Source organism: Ahaetulla prasina, chromosome 4, assembly GCF_028640845.1.
Source record: "Ahaetulla prasina isolate Xishuangbanna chromosome 4, ASM2864084v1, whole genome shotgun sequence".
Lineage (NCBI taxonomy): Eukaryota > Metazoa > Chordata > Lepidosauria > Squamata > Colubridae > Ahaetulla > Ahaetulla prasina.
Window position 1 is genome coordinate 74,472,939 of NC_080542.1, and position 23,908 is coordinate 74,496,846.

Below are 23,908 nucleotides of genomic sequence, written 5' to 3' on the forward strand. Positions count from 1 at the left end.
TCTTAAAGGCCTTGGGTCTTTAAGTAGCCAGGGAGCTCAGGAAATGCATATTTTGCTGAGTCTACATAATCACTGGGCAAGCCTTGAAAGGATGCAACTCTTTTAAGATACAAAACATGCCCATGACTGATCCAAAACTCCTTTGCTTCCTTCAGATTGTAAAAATGCATATTTTTAAGTAGAGAGAATTTTTTTTTACTATTGGCTATTTTCACAGCCAGTTGAAATGGAAACCCTAAACCAATTTTCCTTATTATATTTTAAACTGGCCCTTTATCTTGAGGCTGTCATCTGGGAGGAGTTTGACACTGTGGTTCCCGATGACATGGACAGGATACTGAGGAGGCTGAATGCAACCACATGTTTATTGGATCCGTGTCCCTCCTGGCTGGTACTGGCCACACAGGAAGTTACACGAGGCTGTCTTCAGGGAATTGTTAATGCTTCTCTGAGAGAGGGTGTCTTCCCTACGGCCTTGAAAGAGGCTGTGGTGAGACCCCTCCTCAAGAAGCCCTCCCTGGATCCAGCTGTTTTATCGAACTACCGTCCGGTCTCCAACCTTCGTTTTGTGGTGAAGGTTGTTGAGAGTGTGGTAGCGCATCAGCTTCCTGAGTACCTGGATGAAATTGTCTATCTGGACCTGTTCCAGTCCGGCTTCCTGCCTAGGCCTCTGTAGCTCAGACTGGTAAGACAGTCTGTTATTAACACAGCTGCCTGCAATTACTGCAGGTTCTAGTCCCACCAGGCCCAAGGTTGACTCAGCCTTCCATCCTTTATAAGGTAGGTAAAATGAGAACCCAGATTGTTGGGGCAATAAGCTGACTTTGTATATAAATATACAAATAGGATGAAGACTATTGCTAACATAGTATAAGTCGCCCTGAGTCTTCGGAGAAGGGCGGGATATAAATGCAAATAAAATAAAAAATAAAATAAAAATAAATAAATAAAATAGGTACAGCACTGAAATGGCTTTGGTCACATTGGTGGATGATCTCTGGAGGGCCCGGGACAGAGGCTGTTCTTCTATCCTGGTCCTATTAGATCTTTCAGCGGCTTTTGATACCATCAACCATGGTATCTTGCTGCGGCGGCTGGAGGGGCTGGGAGTGGGAGGCACCGTTTTTCGGTGGTTCTCCTCCTTCCTCTCTGACCGGTCACAGACGGTGTTGGCAGGGGGGCAGAGATCGACCGCGAGGCGCCTCTTATGTGGGGTGCCCCAGAGGTCGGTTCTCTCGCCTCTCCTGTTCAATATCTATATGAAGCCACTGGGCGAGATCATCCATGGTTTTGGGGTGCGCTGATGATACGCAGTTGTACATTTCCACCCTAACCATCCCAGCGAAGCCGTTGAGGTGATGTCCCGTTGCCTGGAGGCCGTGCGGGTCTGGATGGGGAAAAACAGGCTCCGACTCAACCCCACCAAGACTGAGTGGCTGTGGATGCCGGCGTCCTGGTATAATCAGCTGAGGCCATCGCTGTCTGTGGGGGACGAGTCATTGGCCCCCACAGAGAAGGTCCGCAATCTGGGCGTCCTTCTGGATGCACGACTGTTGTTAGAAGAGCATTTGACGGCTGTTGCCAGGGGAGCTTTTTATCAGGTCTGCCTGATACGCCAGTTGCGTCCCTTCTTACACCGGGATTCCTTGTGCACAGTCACTCACGCCCTCGTCACTTCCCGTCTGGACTACTGCAATGCTCTCTACATGGGGCTTCCCTTGAACAGCACCCGAAGACTTCAATTAGTTCAGAATGCGGCTGCCCAGGTGATAGAGGGAGCGACTCGTTGCTCCCATATAACACCTCTCCTGTGCAGGCTGCACTGGCTTCTGGTGGTCTTGCGGGTGCAATTCAAGGTGTTAGTTACCACCTTTAAAGCACTCCATGGCATAGGACCGGGTTACTTACGGGACCGCCTGCTGCTACCAGCGATCTCCCATCGACCAGTGCGCTCCCATAGGGAGGTTCTCCTTGGGGTGCCGTCGGCCAGTCAATGTCGGCTGGCGACACCAAGGGGAGGGCCTTCTCTGTGGGGGTACCAACCCTCTGGAACACGCTACCACCAGGTATCCGTCAACTCCCTGATCTTCGGACCTTTCGACGCGAGCTGAAAACATTTCTGTTTCACCGTGCAGGACTGGCCTAGTGGGGTTTTAATAAGGGGTTTTATTGGTTTTAAGTTCTTCAACCAACTCTAAATTTTCCTTTGTATTAATTGATTTTACTTTTACTGTAAACTGCCCTGAGTCCTTTGGGAGAAGGGCGGTATAGAAATCGAAACAACAATAATAATAATAATAATTTATGCAGTTAATTACTATCCACAATATTAACAGAATATATTAAGCAAAGAAGGTGAATGGCAGCCTAATATGGATATAAACTGCTTCTCAGCAACCAAGAAATTGGTTCTGAAAGCATATATTTCTTCTTTTAATACAACTATGCACTAATGGCTTATTGTAACGTTAGTAGAATAATTGGTAACTACCATGATTCCCTGAAAATAAGACCCACCCTGAAAATAAGCCATAGCCTGATTTTTTGGGGTGGACCTAATATAAGCCCTACCCCAAAAATAAGCTGGGAGGAATAAGCTGGGAACAGAAGAGGCAGTGAGTGCGCGTGGGCCAACAGTCTCCAGCAACAGCCGCAGCCTGATGGCCCCTTGGCAGAAAGCAGTTAGTCCAAGCATGAAAGCAAACGTGGGGAGAGACAGGCAATCTGGATGTACTGCCTGGCTGCCTGGCTGCCGAGAGGCTCGCAGGAGGCTTGCACAGCAGCACTGGTAGCAGGCGAAGGCAGAGGAATGGGGGAGGGTGGAGGCAGGTCATCCTGACGCCCCATGGGGGTGCCTGCCTGGCATGGCCATGGGCAACCCAAGAGACAGTGGGACTCAGTGGGTGATGCATTGGGATCGCCTGCCTCCTCCCCATGCTTCTGGCTCTGCCACATACTTTTTGCCCAGAGGGAGATGAACCTGCTTACAAATAGGATGCTAATTGCTCTGTTTCAAAGCATCCCATTTGCAAGTAGATAAAGCTTCGAGTCTCTGTCATTTCTGTGTCTGGGCAAAAAGTGTGTCTGTTCTGAAAAGCCATATAAGCCATTGCAGCCGCAGGCAACCAGAAGGTGGGAGGAAGAGTGTGGGTGGCTGCCTTCCCCCTCCCACATGTCTCTGCCTGTTGCCAGTGCCACCACACAACTCTCTTGTGAGCCTCCCGTGAGCCAAGCACTGCACTATACTACACTACACTACATTACACTATGTCAAGCAATAGTCTTCATCCATTTGTATATTATATACAAAGTCAACTTATTGCCCCCAACAATCTGGGTCCTCATTTTACCTACCTTATAAAGGATGGAAGGCTGAGTCAACCTTGGGCCTGGTGGGGCTTGAACCTGCAATAATTGCAAGCAGCTGTGTTAATAACAGACTGTCTTACCAGTCTGAGCCACAGAGGCCCTTAAGGAGTGGTCTCACCACCACCTCTTTCAAGGTGGCAGGCACAACCCCTTCCAACAAAGAAGCATTAACAATCCCCCGGAGCCAGCCTCGTGTCACCTCCTATGTGGCCAGCACCAACCAGGAGGGACACGGGTCCAATAAACAAGTGGTGGCATTCAACCTCCCCAGCAACCTGTCCATGTCCTCAGGAGCCACAGGATTAAACCCATCCCAAATAGTCTCAACAAGACGAGTCTCTAACATCTCACCTGGATCAACCCAATTTTGATCCAACCCGCCCCGAAGCTGAGTGATTTTATCGTGCAGATACACACTGAAATCCTTGGCACGTCCTTGTAGGGGGTCATCCCGCACCTCCTGCTGAAGAAGAGAGCGGGTCACCCTGAACAGGGTGGCCGGGCGGATATCTGCCGATGCAATGAGGGAGGAAACGTAGGAATGCTTAGCCTCCCTCAATGCCACTACCTAGGTCTGAATATATGACCTAACTAGTGTTCGGTCAGCTTCCGAGCGGCTGGATCTCCAGACACTCTCCAGGCGTCTTTTCCAGCGCTTCATCTCCCTCAGCTCCTCGGAAAACCAAGGAGCTGGTTGAGTTCTACGCCGGGTCAGAGGCTGCAAAGGCACGACACGGTCCAAAGCCCCAGCTGCAGCCCGTTCCCAGGCTGCGACTAGTTCTTCAGCCGTGCCGTGGGCCAGCTCCTCAGGGAACGACCCAAGCTCTGTCAGGAACCTCTCCAGGTCCATTAGGCGCCTGGGACGGAACCAGCGCATTGGTCCCATCTCCCTGCGGTGTTGAGTGGCGGTCCGAAAGTCCAGACGAAGGAGAGAATGATCTGACCATGACAAAGGCTCAATAACTAAATCTCCTAAATCCAGATCATTCAACCACTGCCCAGAGATAAAAATCAGATCCAGTGTGCCTCCCCCAATGTGAGAAGGACCATTAACTACTTGAGTCAGGTCCAAGACCGTCATGGAGGCCATGAACTCCCAAGCTGTTGTCGATGCCACGCCGGTTGATGGCAAGTTGAAATCCCCCATGACCATAAGTCTAGGGGTTTCAACTGCCACCCCGGCAAGCACCTCCAACAGCTCAGGCAGGGCTGTTGTCACGCAGCAAGGAGCCAGGTACGTGATCAACAAGCCCACCTGAGTCCTATGACCCCACTTCACAAAGAGGGATTCACAACCAGCTATCTGAGGTACAGTGGTCTCCCTCGGTTCTAGACTCTCCTTAATAATAACCGCCACCCCCCACCCCTACCTTGGGCCCTCGGCTGATGGAATGCTCGGAAACCCGGTGGGCACATTTCAACGAGGGGAACCCCCCCTTTCCGTGCCCAACCAGGTCTCTGTAATGCCCATAAGGTCCGCGCCCCCCCCGTATAAGGTCACAAATCAGGGGGGCTTTGTTCACCACGGACCGTGCATTGCACAGCATCAGCCGAAGGTCCAAGCTCTGAGGATTCTGGCCACTCAGGGAACAGGAGAAGTCTGAGGGGCCGGGACGCGCGATCGCTTTTAAACAGCTTTTAAACTTTTGAGTTGTTGCACAGGAGGATCTTCATCCTGTATGTTGCTTTCTTCCACTGGCTGGTCAGTTTGTTCGTGTGTTGGAATAGTTTCTTCAGTTTGTGCATCACTTCTTGTTGTTTTCTTTTTAGCCAACATTTCTAGAAGTTGCATTTCCACATCTGTGAAAACTTTATTACGGACGATGAAGCATCTTTGATCCATTAATCTTTGTTCAGATGTTTTTCCTTTCATAGTTGAATCATTCTTTTTCGAAATCCCCTGGCTGTTGATTCTGCCTGGTAGCAATATTTGATGATTTCTCGATTTTCTTCTTGTCCAAGTTTTGCACTTTGGTTCCAGTCAATTTGCAGTAGCATGCCCTGGTTTCTTGGCAGTAACAACTGAATCCTATAGCCCTTTTTTGACAGATATCCAAGAGCCATAGCATCTGACGTGGTCCTTGTTGACCTGGGCGATGACTGACCCAATGTGGATTTTTGTTGATTTCTTCTCATCATTAGTGATGATAGGTGCCTAGGTTGGTTCATGGTGGTTAAGTCACTACTGATCCAAAGACGGTAATCCCATAACTGTAGGAACCGCACTGGATAGCTGTCCAGGCCCAGCCATGGAAGCTTAACTGCCTGTTTGGGGCAGAAAGGCAGGATTAGGAATGGGGGGGAGGAAAGTGGTCTACCTTCCTGTTTGGTGGTAGGAAGGCAGGATCAGGAATGGGGGAGGAGGAAAGGGAAAGAGGCCTACTTTCCTGTTTGGTGGTAGGAAGGCAGGATAATAATAATAATAATAATAATAATAATAATAATAATAATAATAATAATAATAATAATAATAACAACAACAACAACAACAACAACAACAACAACAACATGTGTTATATTATCCATGCAGCAAGGAAAAATGGAAAAAAATAGAAGGAATAGAACTGGGAAATGGAAGCATTGTGAAAGCATTAATAAATAAATGATGGTTACAAACACCTAGGCGTATTAATATCTTGAATGGAAAAGTCAAAAAGTCAATGCAAAAGGAATACATCAGGAGGGTCTGCAAAATATTAAAATCAAACTGAATGTTGCAAACATAATTAAAGCCATTAATTTATTGGCAGTTCCAGAGATATGCTACTCACTGGAATCATCAATTGGACTTTGGCTGTACTAGAAAACTTGAACCGGAAAATGCACAAACTTTTGAATATGTACCGCACTTTATATCCACAATGTGACACCAACAGGTTATACCTGCCAAGAAAAATAGGGGGCAGAGGGCTATTGCAAATCCATCAAACTGTGGAAGAAGAAAAACGAAGTTTGAATGATTATGTGAACCAAAGTACAGAAAAATTGCTGCAGGCTATGAAAACAGAGAACATTATAAAAACAACAGAAACAAAGGCAGATAAGGAAAAACAGCTGGATGACAGATTAAATAGATGGAAAACCAAAACTTTGCATGGGCAGCACTTGAAAAACATTGAAGGAAAATATGATGTTAACTTTACATGGGCATGGCTTAAGATGGGAACCATCAAGAAAGAAGTAGAAGGTTTAATACTCGCTACTCAACAACACACCCTATAAATTAATGCTATTGTTGTGATCCAGGCCCAAGTAGGTAATAGGAAACTCAGTCAGTGAAAAAACAAACTTTATTCGAACAGTTGAGAATTACTTCATTCCCAGCGTAGTTCAATTAACAGCTCCTCCTGTTCCTCTGCCTTGCTACTGTCAGCCTCTGGAGGCTCTGGAGTCCACACCTCACTCCCCGATGGCCCTGGCACCACTTTAGCCTCATCGCTGTCTGACTCCATTGCCAGCTCCGCAGGCTGCTGGTGGACCACAACACTATCCCTCACAGCAGGGCCCTTCCCCTGGGGCTGACGATCCGGATGCAGCTGGGACAGGAATTGGTCATGGAAGGCTTTCACCAAGGCAGGTGCATGCATGCGAAGTCCTCCGGCCCATATCCTTTCCATTCAATGAGATACTGGAACTGTCCTTTGAGACATCAGGAGTCCCAAATGCTGGTGACCTTGTACTCAGGTGGTTCATCTCTGTCATGTGGTGCTGGTTGGGGATGGTCAGGTTGGCAGAGCAGACAGGCTGGCTGTTCTGGGATAAGGAGGGATCTATGGAAGACTGGGTGGACACGCATCGAGTGTGGCAAGGTCAGGTGGTAGGCGACTGGGTTAATAATTGCCTCAACAGGAAACGGACCAAGGTACTGGTTGCTAGCTTCCTGACCGGCTGGTCAGATGGAAGTTGCCTGGTGGACAACCAGACCCAACCCCCCACAGCCAATACTGGCGTTGCCCACCAAGATTGGTCCACGACTCTTTTATAGTCCTTCTTGGCTTTCTCTAGATACCATCGCATCAACTGATGGACGGCCTACAACTTGGACATTAGCTGCTGGTACCGGGAGGTCGAGTTGTGTAAGTGGAAAGAACCGAGGATGATATCCTACATTAGCCAGAAAAGGGATTGTTTGCGTGGAAGTGTGTTGCGAGTTGTTGAACGTGAACTCTGCTACTGCCAAATAATCCGACCAATAGTCTTGTTGCTGGTTCACAAAGCAGCACAGGTATTGCTCCAGAATGCCGATAACTTTCTCAATCCTGCCGTCAGTTTCCGGATGATGTGCCAATGACAAGCAGATTTTTACATCCAAAGCTGTCATCAGCCCTTTCCAAAACTGAACAGTAAATTGAGCCCCTCGGTCCAATGCAACGCTATCTGGCAGGCCATGCAGCCGGAAAATGTGTTGGATAAACATGCGGGCAGTGGTGCGAGCTGTCAGTAAATCACAACATAGAATGAAATGCGCCATCTTCATCAGCATGTTCACCACCATGAACACGGTTTGAATCCAGAAGATGGAGGCAAATCAGTCGAGAAGTCCATGGAAATGGCACCCCAGGGTCGGCAATGGCTGAAGTAGCCCTGGAGGGGCTCCCGTTGTCGATTTGGCCTGTTGGCAGTGAACACAGAATGTGACATAAACCTGGACATTGTATTACAATCAGAGCACCAAAAAGTGTGAGTACCCAACCGGAACGGGACTTTTTTTCTGCAGAAGCCAAGTGAAGGGCCTGATCAAGGCAGCAAAGCCGGGGATAAAGGTCTGATAGTAGTTGGTGAACCTGAGAAAGCATTGGACATCCTTCACTTGTTGAGGAGGTTGCCAACTAGGCAAAGATTCCACCTTGCTCGGCTCCATAGCAATGCCCTCGGGAGAGATGCAATGCCCCAGGAAATCGATGGTAGACTGGAAAAACTGGCATTTCTCCAGTTTTGCGTACAGATGATGCTCCCGAAAACGTTGCAGGACCAGGCAGAGGTGCTGTTGGTGGCTCTCCTGGGAAGGAGAGTAGATCAGAATGTCACAAATGATGTCATAAATGATGACAAATTTGTCCAAGAGGTCCCTAAAAATGTCATTCATAAAATGTTGTAAGACGGCAGGAGCATTGGTGAGCCCAAACGGCATGACCATATACTCAAAATTTCCATAATGGGTGCCGAATGCCGTCTTCCATTCATCCCCGGGATGAATCTGAACAAGATTATAAGCCCCTCGCAAGTCCAATTTAGTGAATATGATAGCCTCCCGAAGCATTCCAAAAGTTTGGACATAAGGGGCAGAGGATACAGATTGCGCACCGTGATAGCATTTACCTTGCGGTATTCGTAACAGAACCGCAAGTCTTCGGTATTCTTTTTTACGAAAGGACCGGGGCGGACAATGGCGATGACGAGGGCCGGATAAAGCCCCAAGCCAGGTTTTTGTCCACAAAGTCTCGTAACACGGCCAACTCAGGGTCCGACATTGAATACAAAGGCTCCACTGGGAGTGGCACGTCCGGAATCAAATCAATGGGACAGTCGTATGGCCAGTGCAGGGGCAATTGGTCTGCCTCCTACTTACTGAAAACATCCGCAAAGTCCTCGAGGTCGAAAGGCAAGGACACCCTGATTGGACCCTGTAGCTGGCCTGCATAGACTTGGCGGGTGTGGTCCACACATTGCAGGCTCGGAAAAGCAATGAAGTTCTGGGACCAATAGATATGTGGGTCATGTGTCCAGTGCCAAGCCAAGCCCCAAACCATGGGAAAATGCAGGCTGAAGGTAATATAAAACTGAATGGCCTGCTCATGAGACCCGATGGTCAGACGCAAGGGTTGCATGGCAGCTGTAATAGGCCCAGACAGAAGCACCTGGCCATCAATGGTTTTCACGAGCATGGGAGGATCCACTGGACAGAGGGACTGAATATTTGGCTGCAAACGCCACGTCCATAATGTTAATTGTAGCTCCGGAGTCCACCAAGGCATGAGCCAGAATTCCCTGCTGACTATTGGACAAGAAGACTTTTGCCGCCAAAATCAGGTGCCGGGGGGTCTGGGCTCCACATCTGCTGGGCGTTCCTTGGTGCACGCCCGACCCAGGGTCTCCCCTAGATCGGGCTTAGGGCATTTCCCAACAAGGTTTTCTGTGGCTTTGGGGCAGGCCCAGGAGCTGGCTCCCCTCGTTGCTTCTTTGGGCAAGAGGCGACCATGTGCCTGGGTTCCCTGCAATACAAGCACAACCCCCCTGATCATCGTCTATTTTTCTCAGCCACCGACAGATGGGGTCTGGCTGCATCTATTTTCATGGGCTCCTCCCATGGAGCCGGGGTCTCATGCCTGACTGGAACCACACAGGTCTCCTGGTGGGCACAGTGACTGGTCCATATCTACAACCGGGCATCGATCCTAAGGCATAGATGTACCAGCACGTTGAGGGTCAGAGGGATATCAACCCAAGCCAGCTTATCCTGCAACTTTTCCAATAAGCCATCCTGGAACATGTTCATGAGGAGCACCTCATTCCAGGCCGGATCCTGGCTAAGCAGCCGAAACTCACTGATACATTCCTACAGCAGTTTCCGGCCCTGCTTCAGGGTCTTCAGTCATCTGGTGGCAATCTGCATTTTAATGGGGTCTTCATACATAAGTATGAGATTCTCACAAAACCCCCTGAAATCATCCAACAGAGGACTAGCCTGGACTAGCTGGGGCATGGCCCAGAGAGCTGCAGAGCCTGAGAGCAGGCTGAGTACAAACCCCACTTTATCCCGATCAATGGAGAAGTCCTCCATTCTCAGGCTGATAAAAAGCTGGCATTGTCTCATAATAGCAGGAAACATGGCTTGAGTACCATCAAACTTGCCTGGCACGGCAATATGACCTCTTCTATGTGGAGGGGGAGAAGCTGGAGCTTGGAGCTGAGCCATCTGTGCAGATAAAAAAGCTACTTGCTTCTGAAGCTGCGCATTCATGGAGCTCCTCCATTGTGATAGAGGTTTGTTGATAATTATCTTCATGGGCTGGAAAACAAACTGTTGTGACCCAGGCCCAAATAGGTAGTAGGAAACTCAGTCAGTGAAAAAACAAATAAACTTTATTCGAACAGTTGAGAACTACTTCATTCTCAACGTAGTTCAGCTAAATTAAAGCAAATTCCTCCCAACACAAATTCCTCAGTCCTATCGTAAACCTTGATCCAATTAGGCAAACTGCCAAAGGCCTTTCTTGGCAAACGTTCAGAAATCACAGATACAAAAATGCAAGATGTAAACAAAGAAGATGAAGCTACCAACGTTGTTTCTGGCAAAGCCCAAACACCGTTGCTGGTCTGTTTTAAGCCTTATGGGAGGAGCCAATCATTTCTTGGCCCTACTCCCGAGTAGTCCTCTTTGCTTGAGCTACTCTTGCCTTCTGGCAGTTCTTCTCATGCGTGCATTAGGAACAGGCTCCTCCTGTTCCTCTGCCTCGCTACTGTCAGCCTCTGGAGGCTCTGGAGTCCACACCTCACTCCCCGATGGCCCTGGCCCTACCTCAGCCTCATCGCTGTCTGACTCCATTGCCAGCTCTACATGCTGCTGGGGGATCACAACAGCTATGAAAGCAAAGATACAAAAATCCACCGACAATCCAAACTGCCGACTTTGCAACAACAAAGTTGAAACTGTTTCACATTTAATATGTGAATGCAGCAAAATCACACAAACTGATTACAAAGCTAGAGACAACCAACTTGCTAAATTAATTCACTGGTCATTATGTAAAAAATACAACTTACTGTATCCAAAAAGTCATGGGAACATAAAGTGGAAAAAGTTATAGAAAATGAGAAGATGAAGATCTTGTGGGACTTTCAGATACAGACGGATTGTCACTTGGAACACAACACACCAGATATCATAGTTGTCGAAAGCCGAAACGTACAATTTATTGACATTGTGGTACCAGGAGATGTCACAGTCGAAGAAAAACAACTGGAAAAAATCATGAAATATCGCAACCTGGCCATCGAAACTACATGGCTATGGATGAAACATGTAACAGTGATACCGATTGTCATCGGGGCACTTGGTACCATGTCCAAGAATTTTATAAGATACATCAACAAATTGCAGCTTCTTGCAATAACTGCAAAAAACTGCGCTACTTGGAACATCGTACATCTTAAGAAGGTACTTGGTTGATATCTAGGACGCTGGCAGCAACCCATATCAATAATTAACACGAGTCAATGGTATTTGTGATGCATTTTTGAATGTTCAGTTGACTGAGTTTCATGTTTAATGAATAAAGTAAATATTAATAATAATAATGTGGGAATTTCAAATACAAACAGATCGTCATTTGGAACAAAACATGCCAGATATCACGATTGTCGAGGGCCAAAGTGTATAATTTATTTATATTGCTGTATCAGGAGACGCCAAAGTTGAAGAAAAAGAACTGGAAAACAATAATGAAATATTATAACCCGAACATTGAAACTACACAGTTATGGATGAAACATGTAACAGTGATATCCATTATCATCGGGGCACTTGGTACCATGTCCAAGAATTTTATAAGATACATCAACAAATTGAAACTTCCTGCAATAACACCAGTGGAACTGCAAAAAATTGCGCTGCTCAGAACATTGTATATTTTAAGAAGATATTTGGTTGATACCTAGGACGCTGGCAGCAACCCGTATCAACCATTAGCACCAGTCAACCGTATTTGTGACACATTTTTAAATGTTCAGTTGACTGAGTTTCATTTTTAATGAATAAAATAAATAATAATAATAAAAATTAAATTTGTATGCCATTTGAGTCCAGCAACTCAATAAAATCTGTTTTGTCTAAGGCTCTCAATAGCTTCAGATTATATCTACATGAAGTGTGTGTACATATAAACAGTATAAGATATTTTGAATCTAGAATGGGAAGGTAACTCTGTGCATGTATTCTTCCTAATTGTGTTCAAAAGTTTACATTGATTCAGAAATATCAATACAATTTAATGGCTCCAGTTTACCTGCCTATGAGTGACTCCTGAATTTGCCTGCCTCCCACGTGACCTGCCTGCCTTCACCTAAGTTGCTCTTTTTTTAAAATTTAGCATAAAACATTCAATATCTATGTGGTATGTTCATTGGGTACAGTTAATTTTATGAGTTTGCTTGCAAGCAAATTTGATGTTATGAGTCTATAGCTTTTATATTTTGAAATTAGTGCAGTTTGTTGAGATTTTGTTTGTTTCTGTAGTGTGTGTGCTTGGTTTTTTTATTTGCTTTGATGGTTTTTATTTCTGTGACTTTGTCTTTCCTGTCCTGAGGGGCAAGCTTGTCTGAGAGGAGGAAAAGGGAAGTTCTGAAAGTCATTCCTAGTCCGATTCCTTGAGTATTTTCAGGATCTGCCCTTGTTATTTAATCTTCTGGCATTTTCCAGGACTTCTAATCTATTTGTTATTCATAGCATTCCAATTAGGTCAGGTTTGGTTCTGGGATTTGTCTTTCAAAGGAAAAAAAAAAGGTTTTATCTGCAGTCTTTTGGGGGAAAACTGTTTTTATTCTTTTGGTGTTTTCCTGGCACTGTCCTAGTTTTGGGGGTGAAGGGGTATGCTCCCTATAACTTCCTACACATTAATAATGATCACATACTAATAATATTTGCTTATCAATTTTAGTGAACTTTCCTTATGTAATTGGTATTTTCTTTCATACTTTTACATTTCTAAGTTCTGTTTCTATCTATCTATCTATCTATCTATCTATCTATCTATCTATCTATCTATCTATCTATCTATCTATCTATCTATCTATCTAGCTAGCTATTTATTTATTCAATTTTTATACCGCCCTTCTCCCGAAGGACTCAGGGCGGTTTACAGCCAAATAAAACATAAACAAAAATTAAAAACATATTAAAAAACTGATTATAAAATGGCCAAATAGAATTAAAACTAAGATAAAACTATCATAAAACCCCCACTTAAAAATTTCATCAGGCTAGCCCCGCACGGTGAAACAAAAAGGTCTTGAGCTCGCGTTTAAAAGACCGGAGGTCGGGGAGTTGACGCAACCCCGGAGTCAACTCATTCCAAAGGGCAGGAGCCCCCACAGAGAAGGCCCTCCCCCTGGGGGCCGCCAGTCGACATTGTTTGACTGACGGCACCCTGAGGAGGCCCTCCCTATGGGAGCGCACAGGCCGATGGGAGGCTATAGGTGGCAGTAGGCAGTCCCGTAAGTAACCCGGTCCTGTGCCATGAAGCGCTTTAAAGGTGATAACCAACACCTTGAATTGCACCCGGAAGACCACCGGCAACCAGTGCAGGCTGCGCAGGAGAAGTGTTATATGGGAGCATCGTGTGCCCCTTCTATTACCCGCGCAGCCGCATTCTGGACCAGTTGGAGCCTCCTGGTGCTCCTCAAGGGGAGCCCCATGTAGAGAGCATTGCAGTAGTCCAGGCGGGAAGTGACAAGGGCATGAGTGACCATGCGTAGGGAATCCCGGTCAAGGAAGGGACGCAACTGGCGAATCAGGCGCACCTGATAATCCACAGCCACTCTGTCTTGGACGGGTTGAGCTGAAACTTGTTCTTCCCCATCCAGACCCCCACAGCCTCCAGACACCAGGACATCACTTCGACGGCTTCATTGGGGTGGTTAGGGGTGGAAATGTACAGCTGAGTGTCATCAGCGTACAGATGGTATTCCACCCCAAAACCATGGATAATCTCACCCAGCGGCTTCATATTTTTTTTTTTTTTTTTTTAACATTTATACCCCGCCCTTCTCCGAAGACTCAGGGCGGCTTACAGTGTATAAGGCAATAGTCTCATTCTATTTGTATATTTTTACAAAGTCAACTTATTGCCCCCCCAACAATCTGGGTCCTCATTTTACCTACCTTATAAAGGATGGAAGGCTGAGTCAACCTTGGGCCGGGCTCGAACCTGCAGTAATTGCAGGCTACTGTGTTCTTAATAATAGGCTTTTACCAGCGTGAGCTAAACCGGCCCTTATAGATGTTGAACAGGAGAGGCGAGAGAATCGACCCCTGTGGCACCCCACATATGAGGTGACTTGAGGTCTGCCCCCCTGCCAACACCGTCTGCGATCAGTTGGAGAGATAGGAGGAGAACCACCGAAAAACGGTGCCCCCCACTCCCAAACCCTTCAGCCATCGCAGCAGGATACCATGGTTGATGGTATCAAAAGCCGCTGAGAGATCTAGTAGGACCAGGACAGAGGAACAACCCCTGTCCCGAGACCTCCAGAGATCATCAACCAACGCGACCAAAGTCGTCTCCGTGCTGTACCCAGGCCTGAAGCCGGACTGGAACGGGTCTAGATAGACAGTTTCATCCAGGTACCGGGGAAGCTGACATGCCACCAAACTCTCAACAACCTTCGCCACAAAGCGAAGGTTGGAGACAGGACGGTAGTTTGTCAAAATAGCCGGGTCCAAGGAGGGCTTCTTAAGGAGGGGCCTCACCACCGCCTCTTTCAAGGCAGTAGGAAAGACACCCTCCATTAAAGAGGTGTTGATAATTCCCAGGAGCCAGCCTCGTGTAACCTCCTGTGTGGCCAGTACCAACCAGGAGGGACACGGGTCCAATAAACATGTTGTTTATTAGCCATTGATAAAACAAATCCCACGTTAAAAAGTATTCGAAGCCTTCTCCTTAATTTTAAGTGTTAATCTATTCATTTCTGCACATTCTAATATTTTTTATTACATTTTCATCTATCGGGATCTCTTTGTTTTTCCATTGTTGTGCAAACACAATTCTAGCAGCTGTTAACATGTGTAAAATTAAATATGTATCCCCTTTAAAATATCCAACGAAGTAATTCTGGTTTTAAATGGTTTTATGGTTTTATGGTTGACATGGACAGGTTGCTTGGACGGCTGAATGCCACCACATGTTTATTGGACCCGTGTCCCTCCTGGCTGGTGCTGGCCACCCGGGAAGTGACACGAGGCTGGCTCCAGGGAATTGTCAACGCTTCCTTGGGAGAGGGTGTTGTTCCCACCGCCTTGAAAGAGGCGGTGGTGAGGCCCCTCCTCAAGAAGCCCTCCCTGGACCCAGCTGTTTTAGGTAACTATCGTCCAGTTTCCAACCTTCGCTTTGTGGCGAAGGTTGTTGAGAGTGTGGTGGCACATCAGTTACCCCAGTACCTGGATGAAACTGTCTATCTAGACCCGTTCCAGTCCGGTTTCTGACCCGGGTACAGCACGGAGACAGCTTTGGTCGCGTGGGTGGATGACCTCTGGAGGGCCCGGGATAGGGGTTATTCCTCTGCCCTGGTTCTCCTAGATCTCTCAGCGGCTTTCGATACCATCGACCATGGTATCCTGCTGCGACGGTTGGGGAGTTTAGGAGTGGGAGGCACCGTGTTTTGGTGGTTCTCGTCCTATCTCTCCAACCGATCGCAGACGGTGTTGGCAGGGGGGCAGAGATCGACCTCAAGGCGCCTCCTTTGTGGGGTGCCACAGGGGTCGGTTCTCTCGCCTCTCCTGTTCAACATCTATATGAAGCCGCTGGGTGAGGTCATCAGTGGTTTTGGGGTGAGTTATCAACTGTACGCAGATGACACCCAGCTGTACATTTCCACCCCTGACCACCCCAATGAAGCTGTCAAAGTGTTGTCTCGGTGTTTGGAAGTCGTGCGGGTCTGGATGGGGAGAAACAGGCTCAAGCTCAACCCCTCCAAGACTGAGTGGCTGTGGATGCCGGCATCCCGGTACAGCCAGCTGCAACCGCGGCTGACCGTTGGAGGCGAATTATTGGCCCCAATGGAGAGGGTGCGCAATCTGGGTGTTCTCCTGGATGAACGGTTGTCCTTTGAAGATCATTTGGCAATCGTCTCCAGGAGAGCCTTTTACCAGGTTCGCCTGGTCCGTCAGTTGCGCCCCTTTCTAGATCGGGATGTCTTATGCACGGTCACTCACGCCCTTGTCACTTCTCGCCTGGACTACTGCAATGCTCTCTACATGGGGCTCCCCTTGAGGAGCACCCGGGGGCTTCAGTTGGTCCAGAATGCAGCCGCGCGGGTGATAGAGGGCGCCACTCATGGCTCCCATATAACACCAATCCTGCGCAGGCTGCACTGGCTACCTGTGGTCTTCCGGGTGCACTTCAAGGTGTTGGTTATCACCTTTAAAGCGCTCCATGGCATAGGACCGGGATATCTTCGGGACCGCCTTCTGCTACCACATGCCTCCCACCGACCGGTATGCTCCCATAGAGAGGGTCTCCTCAGGGTGCCGTCAGCCAAACAGTGTCGGCTGGCAACCCCCAGCGGGAGAGCCTTCTCTGTGGGGGCACCTACCCTCTGGAATGAGCTTCCCCCAGGACTTCGACAACTTCCTGACCTCCAGACTTTTCGCCGCGAGCTGAAGACGTACCTATTCTTCCGAGCAGGACTGGCTTGATAGGGGTTTTTAATTTGTTTTAAATGGGGTTTATTTTATATTTTATATTATGTATTTTATATTTAAATTTAGCGAGGGAAGCCTGAATCATTGCACCAGAGCCCTTCCCATTTGTTTCCCCCAGCCAATCTGACCTGTGAGGGAAGCATGCAGAAGATCATAGCTGCAGATTACTTGTCAGCACCACTGGCTGGGAGAGCCAGGGAGAAAGGCCAATGGTGCTCACAAGTAAACTGCAGATTAGAGGCCGCAGCTGAGAGCCGGGCTCGAAAGGAGGCTAAGCCTTGCCATATTGTTCCTGAGGCAGCCCTTTGGGCAAATGGGCAGGTCTGAAGTGGGTCTCCCTCCCATGGTATGCTGCTTTCCTCATTTAATTTTGAAGCCGCCCGGGCAAGGGCAGCCTTCCACATCCAGGCCTGGCAGCACCCCACCCCCGCAAGCAGTGATCCCTGTTGTGCAAGCCAGCCCATCTAGTCCAAGCCTGCCAGGCGCTCCTGGCCAGTCCCCCGGGGGCTGCAAGCGAAGGAATAATTACCCTCTGCTGGCTTACCTGACCATTTATGGTGTGGGAGCACCTGGCCTCCCAACTGTCCCCCCGCCCCCACCTTCTGGAATGGCAGCAGCAGCTCCAGAAGGGGGAGAAACAGCCTCATGTTGTGCAACCCGGCTGCCTCAGGAATGAGGGGGATAAAGAGGCCAGCTAGCAGCCTGAAGCATCACTTGGTTTGCTCTTCCATCTCTGCTCTTCAAAGTTTCACTGGCCTTTCTCTTGCTGCATGGCCCTCCCGATCTTTGAGACTGCAGCATCACCCTAAATGAGAAAGCTGGCTGCAAGACAAGGGGAACCAAAAAAAGGCAGCGGAGGTGGGTGAGCAAAGCAAGCAAGTGAACCTTTACCTGCTAGCTGGCTGGCCTCTTTATTTCCCCTCGCTCCTGAAGCAACTATCTGAAATGGCAGTGCCAGCACACTCAGCTGCCTTTTCTCTTGATGAACAAACTTTGAGACTATGGCTCTCCCTAAAGGTAATGGTGCTGTGGTGTCAAGGTGAGGGGTGGAACAGACATGCCAAAGTGATGCGAGTAATAGCTAAAGCCCTACTGTGCAAAGTGCAGTTCAAAGGCCGTCGAAGTGAAAAGTAGGGCAGGAAAAAAATGCAGAGTGGAGGGGTCAGGGCACCCTGTATATGCTGCCTCTAAAGTGGTGAGTTAAAAAAATGAGGCAAGGAGAGGAAAAAAAGGTGATCTGTCAGGGCAAGCCAAGTAGCTGCTGCTCTGGGAGGACATGCATTGTTTGGTCGCTTTTGCTTCCCCTCCATTAAAGCTCTCGAGAAAGAGAAGAGGGGAAAGTCTTGAGCCCTGCAGGCGACACGAGGGGAATGGCAAGCTCGTGGGGGCAGGGGAAAGAAGAGAGCGAGATCGCAACAAGATGTGGGGGAAGAGGAAGGGGCAGTTGTGATGTTGGTGCTCAGGGCCGCAACGCAGTCTCAAACCCCTTCCTGTGCTGAGGAAGTGGATGGCTCTGTCCTCTATCAGGCTTTCATGTGTGTGCGCACATACACACTGGAGGGCGGGGGGGCGGAGAAAGACAGAGATGAGAAACAGAGAGAGAGAGAGATGGAGAAAGAAGGAGGGGAAAAGATGAGTGAGAAAGAGAGCAGGAGAGAGAGATGAGAAAGAGGGAGACAGAGCGATGAGAAACAGAGAGAAGGAGAAAGAGAGATGAGAGAGAAAGAAAGAGAGACCTGTTTAAGTGAACCTTGTGGTCATTAAGTGAACCTTCTAGTCATTAAGCAAACATTGTGGTTTTAAACAATTCCATTTTCCCCAATGGGCATTTTTAACCAGAAACAGAAGGAATTGTTGTAAACTGGCAAAAAACACAGAAATCCTCAGTCACATGACTGTGTGGGATGTTGTAACTGGTTGTGTGTATGTGTGTGTGCATGGCTGTCAAAACTCCAAAAACAGGTCAAGTAACTCTGGGGAGGTCAGTCATAAATTTGAACACTTGCTAAGCAACCAGCCGTTAAGCGAGGACTACTTGTATTTGGTTTGTCTTAAGGTCAGAGCTGTTTGGAATCTGGTTTCCTTTGACCCTTTGGGGGATTGCAAAAGGTCCGGATAGGGGAATCCTCGTAGGGGGAACTAGGATTGTGACCACCAAGCCACGCCTACCCAATCACATGACCAAGCTATGCCCCCAGTCACATGACCACCAAGCCACACCCACCAAATAAACCATTCCCACAGAACAGGTAGTAAAAAAATTTGAATATCACCACTGGTTGCCAGTACTGTGCAAAACATGACTTTGCAAAATAGAAAGGTATTCATGTGTCCAAAGAATGGAAACGTTTCCAGATTGAGGCAGCAGGGAAAAATAAAGAACTACAACAAGCGTCTCTAAGAAAAAAAAATGAAAGAACATTTTTCATCAAAAGCTCATGCCATTTTCACAGAGAAACAAGGGGAGCAGGATGCTATAACAAAAGGAATAGATAAGATGTCTGAAAAAATATTTAGGTATCCCTTGCAGAATACTCAATATAGTTTACAGCCTGGCAAAAGGATGTAAACCATTTTCAGAAATAGGAGATGCGATAGAATTGTAAATTAAAAATGGACTAGATATGGGAATAGGATTGCATTCACTGTCAACTTCAGTGAAAATAGTTGATTTAATTGCAAAAGAAATTAAAACCAAACTGTTTACTAAAATTATTAAAAATAATCTGAAAATGTTTGATTATTGACGAAGCCTCAACTCTATCATACAAACCGGTTGTGATACTTTTCTTAAGAGGATTCAGTTGGCTCACCAACTATTTTTGTTGAGCTTGTTGAATTGGAAAATAAGTTGCAGAGACAATATATTCTTCAGTTATGGAAAGTTTAAATAATGTTGGGTTTACTGAGAGCTATCTAGAAAAAAATTTAAACAGCATTTTGCTCTGATGGTGCCAGCTTGGGAGAAAATCTGGAGTGAGCAAAAGAGTTTCCAAACATCATAATATGTCACTGCTTAAACCATTGCATCCATACAGGAACTAAAGCAACTAAATCATTTAAAATATTTATTGAAAAGATATACACTATTTTTCACAAATCCAATAAGAATCAAATGGAGCTTACCAAAATATTCGACAACTTGGAATTGATATCATAAAGATTGTTAGAGTTTTGGGACCAAGATGGGCTGCCTATAGTTGAAGGTCAATCCTAGCTGTGTGGCGTGCTTATCCAGCACTACATCAGTATTTTCATTCAAATGAAAAATACTCAGGTATGGCTGCCCATCTTGAAAATATATATTTGAAACAGATTTGGCATTGATGATTGATATTCTAAACAAAATTTCTCTTCTTTCAAATGTACTGCAAGCAATAAATACAGACATAAAGGCGAGAAAACTTGTGATAAGATCAATTAAAACATTTGAAATGCTTAGAAATGGAAAGGGGTCCATAAGAAAAAAAAATTGATGCATTAATTACTTCAGAAATCTTCAAAAATATAATTTTTGTACAAAATCATTTGTTGGTCTTCCTTGGGAAAGACCTTTAGAAGGCATCATAAAAAATTTGAATAAAAAACTAATGGATTGTGAAGATTTAAAAACAGGTAGCCAATTTCAAGACACGAATAAATTACAATTTCTCAATTTTTTGGAGCCAGATTACTGGAACATTGAAAAAGTAATAGTTTCATGGACAGCAGCTGAAGAACAATTGCTTGTGTTTAGTGACATTTTTAATTACAAAATTAATATCAACAATTATAGAGATTTTGTAGAAAATGTTTTTAAAAATTCCCAGAAATATGCAATTTCTGACACCATTAAAAAAGCTAGAGATATTGTCAGAACAATTGCTGTAGGTTCAGCAGAAGCGGAAAAGTTTTTTTCAAAAATGAACATCATATGTTCAGAGAAGAATACTCGCCTATTTCCAATATAACAAACCTAATGACATTAGTGTAATTTGTCTATCTTTAAACGAATGGGACCCTATTGCTATAATCAAAATTTTTTTGAGAGCACATCATACAGCCGATGATGCTCGAGTAAAAGTGAAGAAAAGTGCAAATGAGGAGGATGCCAACGAAACATCTATTTGGAAATACCATAAAGATGAATAATACTTTTATTGTTCTTATGTAAGTATTTGTATACCTCTTTTATTGTTTTGTGTACTTCTTTTATTCTTATTTAAGTATTAAATGCACAAAATAATAAACTACCTTTTGGTATATCTTCTTTTTGACGGCAAAGAAGTGACGCTGACTTGGCTGTGCCCACCCAGTCACATGACCACCAAGCCACACCCACCAAGCCACGTCCACAGAACTGATAGTAAAAATTTTTGAATCCCACCACTGGAGACAAAGCTTTGTCTACTAGCAAATGGGATGCTTTGAAACAGAACTAAGTGTATCGGGATTGCCTGCCTCCCCCCCCCCCCCCCCCCCCCCGCATAGCTCTGCATTGCTCTTTTCACCAAGAGGGAGATAAAGGTTCGTCTGCTTGCAAATGGTAACCGCTCCATTTCAAAGTGTCCCATTTGCAAGCTTCATCTCCCCCTAGGTGAAAAGTGCACAACAGAGCTATGCAGGGGGGCGGGGGGGGGCAGCAGATGATCCCAACACACTTAGCTCCGTTTCAAAGCATCCCATTTGCAAGCAGATGAAGCTTCGAGTCTCTTGTCATTTTTCTGTCCAGTTAAAAAGTGTGTCTGCACTGGGAAGACCTGTAAACCATTGTGGCCATGGCCAAGCAGATGGTGAAAGGGCGTGAGTGGCCTGCCGCAAAATAACACACCCCAAAAATAAGTCCTAGTGCTTATTTTGGGGCCTAAGAGAAAATAAGACCTGGTCTTATTTTCGGGGAAACAAAGTATGCATTAATTCGGTATTTTGGTATGTGTTATTTAGGAATTGTTGATATTGTGCAAGTCTTGTACACAGTTTGCCTAAACACATTCATACTATTTTGCAGAATCATTTCAAACCATTTACAGATGTGTAAATGTATTTTTTTTAAAAAAATATTGAAACTCAAATCAGTTTTATTTCATATTACTTGAATTATAATTCTAGAAATTTACTTCTTCCTCTACCTGCAAGAGGCATTTTAAAATGTTTATACAGTCACCTTTCTTTCTCTAGGAAAAGAAAGACAAGTTTTGTTTGTGGCTGAAAAACACACAGTATTTTTTTTAAAAAAAGATTTGCTTGCCAGCTCACCGTATAAAAAAAGTCTAGTTTGGCCCTTCTATGGTGAGAGCATTAAATTCTTCGCCAAGTATCAAATTCCAGATTCTTTAGGCATTTGTAGGAAAGGAGTATTATGTGGGCTCTTACCTTCTTGATAGTTGTGAGCACCATCTGGCAATGCAAGAAAAGGCAGGTATTTCCATTCCTCTGGCAAAGTATTACTATCATGACTTTCTCCAGGAATTAGAGAAGGATAGGAGAACTCAATCTGAAAGGAGACATATATTGCATGAGTTTAAATGCAAGCTCAACCAATCTCATTGTACATATGTTGTGTGCTGACAATAAAGATTTTAATTGAATTGAGAATGCAAGAGAATCTCACCAAATCTATACTCAGTCATCAGATATCCAAATATGTAACTGTTAAATAATTCTACTGTTATTTCAAATAAGAGGTGTAGAGAATCCCAAGCAGCATATGAAATTTATGATAGCAAAAACATCAGATTTAAAAAAGTAAGGCTGAGTTCTATTCCAAATGAGCTCTTGGATTAACCCTGTGGATTACAAGTAATAACTGATCTGAAAGAATGGTTGGTGTTTGAGAGAAGTGGACCCTTGGTGGGTTTCTTAACTTTTTTTAAAAAAATATGTTTTATTTGAAGTTTTCTTTTCCCACCATACATATTTTGTGGACAGTGTATTGACTGGGTCACGCCTTTTTTAAATAATGCTAACAATAATACAAATAAATATGTGTAATCCTAATCTTCCAACTTCAGCAATACTATTCTCTACTTAGAATTATCATTTTTCCCATTAATTGATTTAAACGTAGATAACATTTCTTTCCATGTATTTGTTATCCCCTGCTAAATCTATCTATCTATCTATCTATATATATCTAAAAACAAAAACAACTCATGCCGTAATCACAAAATCTCCAGAACCGTAAAGCCTACAAACTTGAAATTTGCCACATATGTTCCTCTTGGCTTCTAGGACTCACTAAGAAAGGGTTTTTCGAAATAATAATAATAACAGAGTTGGAAGGGACCTTAGAGGTCTTCTAGTCCAGCCTCTTGCTAGGCAGGAAGCCCTACAGATGAAACTCGAAAAATTAGAATATCGTGCAAAAGTTCATTTATTTCAGTAATGCAACTTAAAAGGTGAAACTAATATATGAGATAGACTCATTACATGCAAAGCGAGATAGTTCATGCCTTAATTTGTCATAATTTTGATGATTCCACTTATAACCGTATGACTATAACTTGTTGCTGGCAATCCTTATGATTTATATTGATATATTGACCATCAATTGTGTTGTAAATATTGTACCTTGATGAACATATCTTTTCTTTTATGTACACTGAGAGCATATGCACCAAGACAAATTCCTTGTGTGTCCAATCACACTTGGCCAATAAAATTCTATTCTATTCTATTCTATTCTATTATGGCTGACAGCTCATAAAAACCCCAAATTCACAATCTCAGAAAATTAGAATATTGTGAAAAGGTTCAATACTCTAGGCTCAAAGTGTCCCACTCTAATCAGCTAATTAAGCCATAACATGGGCTTCAAATGTCATATTCCTCTTGTCAAGCCGCTCCTGAACAACAAACAACGTCAGAAGCGTCTTACCTGGGCTAAAGAAAAAAAAAGAACTGGTCTGATGAGAGCAACTTTTGCATCTCATTTGGAAACCAAGGACCCAGAGTCTGGAGGAAGAATGGAGAGGCACACACCGCAAGATGGTTGAAGTCCAGTGTGAAGTTTCCACAGTCTGTGTTGATTTGGGGAGCCATGTCATCTGTGGTGTTGGTCCATTGTGCTTCATTAAGTCCAGGGTCAACGCAGCCGTCTACCAGAAGATTTTGGAGCACTTCATGCTTCCTTCCGCACATGAG

The 23,908-nt window shown here is 45.4% G+C and overlaps 1 protein-coding gene across 4 annotated transcripts in view; it reads right to left on the minus strand.

The window, feature by feature from the left end:
• The window catches only part of AVL9 (AVL9 cell migration associated), a 170,654-nt gene that overhangs the window by 102,578 nt on the left and 44,168 nt on the right, over positions 1-23,908 (minus strand). For all 4 annotated transcript variants that reach the window (XM_058183863.1, XM_058183867.1, XM_058183866.1 and 1 more), the window contains exon 2: positions 22,139-22,259. In XM_058183863.1, the coding sequence (XP_058039846.1) occupies positions 22,139-22,259 (121 nt within the window). The remainder of the gene's footprint in view (positions 1-22,138; positions 22,260-23,908) is intronic.